Source organism: Eschscholzia californica, unplaced genomic scaffold (genome assembly GCF_041429995.1).
Source record: "Eschscholzia californica isolate CP2 unplaced genomic scaffold, dmEscCali1.0.p SCAF_1, whole genome shotgun sequence".
NCBI lineage: Eukaryota > Viridiplantae > Streptophyta > Magnoliopsida > Ranunculales > Papaveraceae > Eschscholzia > Eschscholzia californica.
Genome location: NW_028238198.1, coordinates 82,925,912 through 82,934,524, shown reverse-complemented (window position 1 = coordinate 82,934,524; position 8,613 = coordinate 82,925,912). Strand labels below are relative to the sequence as shown.

Genomic DNA, 8,613 nt, shown 5'->3' with positions numbered 1-8,613 from the left:
ATTTTGATCTTAACTCAGGAAAAGTTATTCGATCTGTTCTATTATCAATAGCAATCACAAATTGACTAAATCTCTTCCCTAAACCAGATAATGACACTCCTAATACACCAACTAGGGATAACTTGGTTTACACCTCTATAACACTTGGTTTACACCTCTCTTCTCTAACACTTATAACTATCAAAAGCAGTTCATAAAAGCATTAGTCGAGTCAATCAGAGGTAGGAATGCAGAAGAATGTGAAGCAAAAGCCATACTTCGTGGTCTAACTTGAACATCGACGCTACAGACAGAGTATGTCCACATCGAAAGCAACAACAAAAGCCTCATCAAATACCTTAAGAACCCAAGAAAACTATTCAATGGCAAGCTCAGACTCGCAAGAAAAAAGCGATAGAACAGTTCGCGACTTTGAAGAAGATCAACCCTCTCTTTTACCCACACTCCACAGTGAAGCAAATAACAAAGCTGACTAACATATTTTTTTCGTGTTAATTACAATGCATGAGACTTAAAAGTAAGTATCCATCCAACCATAGCTGGTCAAATGTTTTGGTTCTAAATTAGGGGCTAAAATTGAATTACCCATTCTTGGCGGTGAAGTAAAAGTCGAATTAGTAATTACTAGTACTAATTAACTTGGTTTGGATTATAAGGAAAACCTCCTCATAAGTTGGGGATTTCTTCATCTTTTAGTTCAGTTGATAATACTAACATTATTTCTTCTCTGGGGTTTTAGGGTTTTCAAAGATGATGTGGGGATTCGGATGGGGATTGACCTCTTGCGGATGTGCATATGCATTCTATCTTCTCAGGCAACACAATCTAAGGTAAACCTCTCTCTCTCTCTCTGTTTGTTTTGATTACTATGCATGTCATTATGCTTTTCTGATTTGTGGGTTATGTTTCAGGGAAGCAGATTTTCTTAAATCAGTTACTAAGATCAATAAATTGAAAGATTTGGGTAATGCTATTCTTTTTTCTTGATACCAAGATTCAGATTTCATCTTGAATAATTAGTTTTCTTTTTAGATTAGAGTGATTAGTGAATAGGCACCCATATGTTTAATAATTTCAATGGAAACTGGATTAGGTTATTGAATTTGAAAGACTGGTTCTTGCCAAATTATGATCGGGGGAAATTCTTTATGAACATCTCAGCATTGAACTCAAAGTGTTTAGGGTTCTCAAATTCTTTATGAACTTTAAGGGTTTAGGGTTTACAGGGAACTCGAAGTATCATCACGCAACATCGCAACATTGAACTCAAGGTGTTAAGGGTTTACATTGAACTCAACCCGTCAAAAACTCAAATTGCTTATGAAAGTTTAGATTTGGGCCTTACATTGAACTCAGTTTTTAGTGTTTAGGGTTCTTCTCTAAAGAGACATTAAACTCATAGTGCTTAGAATTTGGTTCGATTAGATCAGATTTCAAACTTGCCAACTCTGACTGAGCAAGAAAAAATTAATTCTGATTATTTTGTGAAATTACAGCACAACTTTCCGGATTACTCCCAATATATGTTACTGTACGCGGAAAAGCGGGCGCAGAGACTCCCATCGCCTGCAAATATAGTGATCTGGAAGGTGTAATAGTGGAGGAAAGAGTGAGCAAGATTATAACTAATACACAAAATCTACTATTTTGATACTTCTGTTAAAATTTAATGTCAATAGTTAGATTTTGAAGTAATTTTCATTCACTTAATTTTAGGTAACCCAACAGTTCCTAAAGAAAAATAAAGATGGTGGATGGGACCATGAATCAAAGTTGATGTCATCCACGGAAAGAGAGGTTCCTTGGTACCTGGTAAGGGTTTTGCTGATCCTTAGCTTCTTGATTTATCCATCATTCGTTGCTTTGCTCCCTCGTGTTGATTTAAAGTTCGTATAAATTCAAGTTTAAGGTATAGTGTTTCTTTCCTTCAAAGGGTTTTGGAAATATATTTGTTCCTTTGAACCTCTCAGTTTCAAGTTTTTAACTAACAGAAACCTAAAATTGAGCATTTAATAGAACATATTTATATTTGATATCAGGATGATGGGACTGGTCGAGTACATGTTCGAGGAGCCCAAAATGCTAAAGGTTTGGTCTTGACTACTTCGAGTGAAGTCTTTGAGGAGTCGGCAGAATCTCTTGTGCGAAGAACACTGGATAGTGTTCTTAGTGTACTAGGATTACCGGATGATGATGGTCAAACAGTCAAGGTTTGACCTTTCTCAGTTGTGTCCTCTACTTTTTGGTTAATAACTAGGGTTTGTGCTTATGTGTAAGCGCTATGGTTTACAGGTGCTTGGGGTCAAGCGAGTTGAAAGTGTTCTTCCGACTGGGACCTCATTGACAATTGTTGGCGAGGTAATTTGAAGTGATTAGAAAAGCTACATAATAAGGTCTATACATAGTTACACACAATCTTACTTAATCGGCGTATAACCGTTCATTTAATACCGTAAATTGATTTAACTATCGATTTAACAAATTGCTAACCTCTGTCCTTGTTTCTGGTATAGGACAAATTGATACATACATATATATATATATATATATAGAGAGAGAGAGAGAGAGGGTTCAATACTTATATTAATTTCACATGTTGGAAACTAGCTCATCACCTATACATGATGTTATTCTTCTACTTCTTTAGGCTGTTAAAGACAGGGACGGTACAATTCGAATTCTAATACCCCGCGGAGGGCCATTTTACGTTTCACGAAGACGTATCAATGGGCTCATTGAAGACGCTAGCGAGTGGGCAGGGTGAGATATACCATCTAAAATCTTTTTATCTTCTTCTTTGATATCAACATGTAACTAAGATAGTCATTTTTGGCAGGTTTTGTAAATACGCTTCTCTGGGGTTCATGGTAGTTGGTGGTTGTCTGATTGCAACGAATGGCGTTCATTATATCTTAACCTCCGATAGGTAGTCCAATAAATAGTTCTTTCTTATATTCCAGAAACACAATTTATCTTCTGGTGGTGTAAATCCTTGTAGGCTTTGATTTCATAGTAATTTTGGTCCCTCTAATGAACATAATATAGATTCTATGAATTCCTTTACAAGTTTAGATATATTACTGTGATTCTAATTTGCTCCCTTCAATTTTGATTTCTATTTCTATTTCACCCTAAAAATTTGTATTCCATAAGATGTAACAAAATTCTTAATTTCCCTTTAAAAACTTTTATGCCCAAAATAATGTTGGGTTATTTCTGATACGGCCTCCTTGTTTATGCTCGAATTCCTGTCTGCCCCTACTTCTACAGAAATATCCACGTGGCTTCTTTTTGAAATTTTTCGCCAATTTATTACCCCTTGATTGTTTTCTTTTCTTATGTTTCCTAAAACACTCGTATAATTTATTTTATTTCTCCAAACATTTTTCTTCTCTATCTTCTACATCACCATCTTCCTTTTCATCCTTCTTCGAAAATTTATTTATATGAGTTTCTATTTAATAAATTTATTTACATTCTCTCCATAAATTTTTTCTACGAATTTCTTTTCCATGAAATTTCATAGTAAAATACCTAAGATCAAAACTTGTATTGATTAGATGGGAATTTTAGATGTTTCGGGAAATGATTTGGTGGGGGAAATCTATTTGAGTATCATAGAGGGTAGAAATACTTGAGGAGAAGGTTCTTTGACTTCTTTCTAATATTCTTCTCTTTTCTCTCTAAATTCAATTACAAAGACTTCTTTCTATTATTCTTTTCTTTTCTCTCTAAATGCAATTACAAAGAACTTCTTAACTATGTCTAACCTAGGAATTATCACGTAAAGAGGAAGAAGAACATACAATTCTTTTGGTGATTGATTTATAAGTGGTTTTAATTGTTGCATGACGAGTGTTTCAGAGCTTTTATATTACAAGAGAAGCATTGTTGTGGGCGTGAAAAGTTTTGAGTTAGGGTTTGGTTTGTCTTCTTCATCATCTCTCAGGTGGAGATCTCCTCTACTGATATTATCATAACCATGGCCATCTCCGACCCCTCTCCATTGTATGTCAAATTATTTAGGCATGATGGTGTATCAATTCTGCAGAATGAACCTCGATTGAATTTATGTATATGTTGAATAATCAAGCTAGAGTATTAATTGCTAAAAAGTCATTCATGCCTAAATAAATCTAACTTTAACTATCTGATTTTGACTGTTTTGATGGAGAATTGTTAAAAAGTTTCTTTTCTTGTTTCACAACATTGAAATTCTTCTATTACTTATTCCTTATTAGAATAAATTGTTTGGATAATTGATTGCCATTTCTTCAAATCTGGCTGGCAATTTCCAATGGGTATTTTTAAGAAACATAAATAAAGTTAGGAGAAAGAGAACAAAAAAGTATTTCAACAAAAAAAAAAAAAAAAAAAAAGAGAACAAAAAAGTTACCACAAACAAAATAAATTAGACATGGGTATTTTAAGAAACATAAAAAAGAACATAGTCAATGGATTTAGACGGAAATTTTCAGAAGGGGAGTATCTGGATATTTGTCTAAAAATAGGGGGGCAGATACAAATACGGTCATAAACTAGGGCTATACTCACATTTCTATTCGTTTTCTTCTCACAGTCACATGACCTAGTTGCTCAACCATAAAAAAAGGGAACTTCTGGAACTCATTTCAGTTCTAGGCATGTTTGACTACAAATTGAAGTCATGAAGCTTGTTTACTAGGTTTTCTAATTTAGGGTTCTCAAGGTGTTTAGAAGATGATTCCATGGGGAGGGTTGAGCTGCTGCTTGAGTGCAGCTGCACTTTATCTTCTGGGTAGGAGCAGTGGAATGTAATCTCTCTCTCTCTCACTAAAACTTTTTCAATAGTATGCATTTCATTCTGCTTCTTAATTTGGTAATTTTTGTGGGTATATGTTTCAGGGATGTAGAAATTCTTAGATCAGTTACTAAGGTCAATCAATTGAAAGATTTGGGTAATGTTGTTTTCTTTTCTTTGCTAACCCCAAATAGAAAATTAAGTGTGATGTTGGCTTCACTAGACTAGTTTAGGGTTCCTGTCTAGAATGTGATTATGCAATTCCTTAAGGAGGTATTGGAAGATAAGCCATTTGATTTCGAATTGCGAGTTAGTGGAAACCCATATGTTGAATAGTTTTCATGAGCAATTCTCTTTTAAATTGGCTTATGGAACTGGAAATAGTGGTTCTTGCTAACCATATTAGGTTTAATGTTAATGGAACCCCATATCTTGAACACTTCTATTCCTCTTAAATTGTGGCTTATGGAGCTGGAGATATGGGTTAATCAATAGTAAGGTGCTATTTTTTCTCGTCATCTAATCTGACTCGTCTGAACCAGATGGACTCAAAATCAACCCCGGCCAGCCATTCCAACGAGTTAGATATCACGGGTCAGCCGAAAAAAACAATGTGGAATCAGACCTTGAGTCGGATTTCAAATCTGAGTTAGAGAAAAAACTAACAGTGCTTATTAGTAGATTGTTTGTGGTGGAAATAGTTGGTATCTAAGTGGTGTTGTAGTAGCAGAAGAATTTTGTCTGAACTCTGAACACTCAGCCTTCAATGAGAAGAGGCACCCTTAACTTCTTGAGAAGTGCATAAAATTTGTTCTGATGTCAAATCTGACTTAACAATAAAAACAACTGTTCTTTGATATTTTCCAACTTTCAGCTCAGCTTCTAGATACTACTTCAAGAATAGTGCCGTCGGTTGTTACAATATCTGGACAAGTCATATCTGACACACCCATCACCTGCGAGTGCAGTGGTCTGAGAGGAGTAATAGTGGAGGAAACAGTAAGCATGTTTCTAATTAATATTTGATATTCTACAAATTACATACTTTCAGCGAACTTGAACTCTGCCCTAACTCAAACTCAAAGATCTCTCTCTTATACTCTATTTCAGGCAGAACAACACTTCCTAAAGCAAAATGATTCTGGTTCATGGATACAAGACTCAGCTTTGATGTTATCCATGAGTAAAGAGGTCCCTTGGTACCTAGTAAGTAAGGGTTTCAATTTTCACGGATCCTTAGTTTCTTGAACGTAGTAATATTATATATGTTCTTATGAACCTCTCATTTCCATTTGTTTGACCAAATGAGATCTAAAGTGAGCATCTAAGAGGACTTTATTTAATTTGGTATTAGGATGATGGTACTAGCCGAGTATATATTTTGGGTGCCCGAGGGGCTAAAGGCTTTGTGCTAACTGTGGCTAGTGAAGTTTTTGAGGAGTCCGGGCATTCCGTTGCACGGGGAACACTGGATTATCTTCAAGGTCTCAAGGTTTGCCCTTCTCAATAATAACCTCTACTTTTTAGTGAATAACAAGGGATTTTGCTTACTCATCAGCATTATGATTTTACAGATGCTTGGAGTCAAAAGAATTGAGAAACTTCTTCCTACTGGAACCTCATTGACAATTGTTGGCGAGGTATGATAAAATGATAAGAAAAAACTCAAAAATGATACCTACAAGTACACCATGACATCATTCATTAGCTTGTTTCTTTTCTTTCGGAATGACCAGCCTAACTCGACCATGTCCCTTCATCTTCAAGTATTAACCCGTATTTCTGTCTTGGGTAACATGGTACTACTGTGCCCAATTTCGAGAAAATAAGCATTCTTGAGAACTCAATGTGTTGGAACTTGAAACCAATTGTCTGTACTTTTCCGTTCTTTTTAATCTCATTGGAAAATTGTCCTCACAAAATAAGATATTTATTTTGATCCACATAACCATTTCTTTTACATTGAGTTAATTACTGATTTAACGGGGAAGTTACAGCGTCGGGTTTGGGATATTATGATCCATTTAGTTAACAAATAACCATTGATTTTTCCTTGTTCTCTCTCCAGCTTATCACCCTCTCCTTCTGTTTTCCATTCCTTTAGGCCGTTAAAGATGATATTGGAGCAATTCGGATTCAACGACCACACAGAGGGCCATTTTACGTGTCACCAAAAAGTATTGATCAGCTAATCGCAGACCTTGGGAAATGGGCAAGGTTGTTTTTCAGATATATCATCCAGAAACTTGTTTCTCCCTCTTTCCATTGACAAAGTACCTAAGATAATCATTTCTGGCAGGTTATATAAGTACGCTTCTGTGGGATTCACAGTGTTTGGTGTTTATCTGATTGCAAGGCATGCCATTCACTACATCATGGAAAGAAGACGATTCTGGGAGTCGCGGAAAAGGTAAAGTTATGCCTTTTATTTTATTAGGAATAGCTTAAAAGGTAAACTCCACACTAGATGGTTTGTCTGTGAACATTCAATTCAAATTTGTTATCTCTGAGCACGATTGAAAATGTATGGTCTCTCTTGTTCCCAGGGTTCTAGATGCAGCTGCACGACGATTGGAAAACGATGAAGAAGGTAGATTTTGAGTTCTTTCTCTTAAGTAGCTTTGTGGTGTTTAGGTATCGTTTTTGAATTTTCATAAAAATATGCAGGCTCTGATAGGAAGGCGAGGGATAATGTCATGCCGGATCTATGCGTGATATGTTTGGAACAGGAGTACAACACTGTTTTCGTTTCGTAAGTACTAACATCTTGTCCTTCTATTTAGCCCCTAAACTACGACCACTTCGATGGTCCCCCTCAAGAAAACCCTCATCATTTTAGTATAAAGGATATATGTTAAATTTCAGGTGCGGTCATATGTGCTGCTGTACGACATGCTCATCACACTTGACTAGTTGTCCACTTTGCCGACGAAGAATCTCACAGGTTGTAAGAACCTTCCGCCATTGATTCAAGCTTCCAAGGAAGGATAAGTTCAGGATTTTCACGTTTCAAGTATCTGACTACCAAACTTGTTTTGGCAACTGTATGTTCTTCAACTTGTTAAGATGGTATTACCCTCGTAGAAACTAACTTCATAATAACACATTCGTCGACAAAACCAAGAAATAGTTTATCTTAAAATACTCATTAAAGAATTCAGTTCCTGTCTGCAGGAGATGTAAATATTTATAGGCTTGTATGTCATTGTAACTTTAGACCCTCCAAATTTCTATTTCATAATGGTTCTTTTTTCGCTTCCTTTCCGTTATTGATCTTTTTTTTTGTTTAGGTTGAGACGTTGAGTATACATATCTGAAATCCGAAATCCTAAGCAGTAAACCGTAAACTTAAAACATAAGATTAAGAGAAAAAAAATGGATGGTTGCCAAAATCTCATCCTCTATTCAATATATGGACTCCAAAATGTCTCATTTTATTGCCTGTAATATTGGCAGGCCCTCAAAGTGTATAAAGGCAATGTTTCTGATATTGGAGGACTCTTCCAATATATCCATCTTATGTTTGAGACTTTTTTTTTTGTTGAGGATGTTTGAGATATTGGAGGATGGTAAAAATGTCTCATCCCAATGCCTTTGACATTGAGAGTCCACAAATACCCCAAATGACAACCCTTCATAGTCAACCATTGAGAAATAATGGAGGGCCTCACTCTGGGAAGAAAGAAAAGGGCTCACCAATTAAATGATGAGCCTTCATGGCCCACAAAGATTGCACTGAGAATGATTTGATTAGACCCGGCCATTGACATTCACAAGGCAAGAACCCCCCACCCCCCATACCAAATTATGACTTCAAAGTTCAAACCCTAGTA

General features: G+C 35.8%; 2 protein-coding genes across 2 annotated transcripts; both read left to right on the top strand.

Annotated features, from left to right (window-relative positions):
- Positions 1-480: 480 nt before the first annotated feature.
- On the top strand, positions 481-3,106 carry LOC147570050 (E3 ubiquitin-protein ligase SP1-like). The gene is made up of 9 exons (XM_086656620.1): positions 481-602; positions 657-830; positions 912-964; positions 1,497-1,609; positions 1,717-1,812; positions 2,040-2,210; positions 2,293-2,358; positions 2,648-2,760; positions 2,837-3,106. Exons 2-9 carry the CDS (start codon positions 751-753, stop codon positions 2,928-2,930), a joined length of 786 nt encoding a protein of 261 aa, XP_086512746.1. The 5' UTR covers positions 481-602; positions 657-750; the 3' UTR covers positions 2,931-3,106.
- A 1,427-nt stretch (positions 3,107-4,533) lies between these two features.
- LOC147570049 (E3 ubiquitin-protein ligase SP1-like) lies at positions 4,534-8,039 on the top strand. The gene is made up of 11 exons (XM_086656619.1): positions 4,534-4,793; positions 4,885-4,937; positions 5,655-5,779; positions 5,891-5,986; positions 6,135-6,272; positions 6,355-6,420; positions 6,885-6,997; positions 7,080-7,190; positions 7,327-7,370; positions 7,448-7,532; positions 7,646-8,039. Exons 1-11 carry the CDS (start codon positions 4,720-4,722, stop codon positions 7,746-7,748), a joined length of 1,008 nt encoding a protein of 335 aa, XP_086512745.1. The 5' UTR covers positions 4,534-4,719; the 3' UTR covers positions 7,749-8,039.
- The last annotated feature ends 574 nt before the right edge of the window (positions 8,040-8,613 follow it).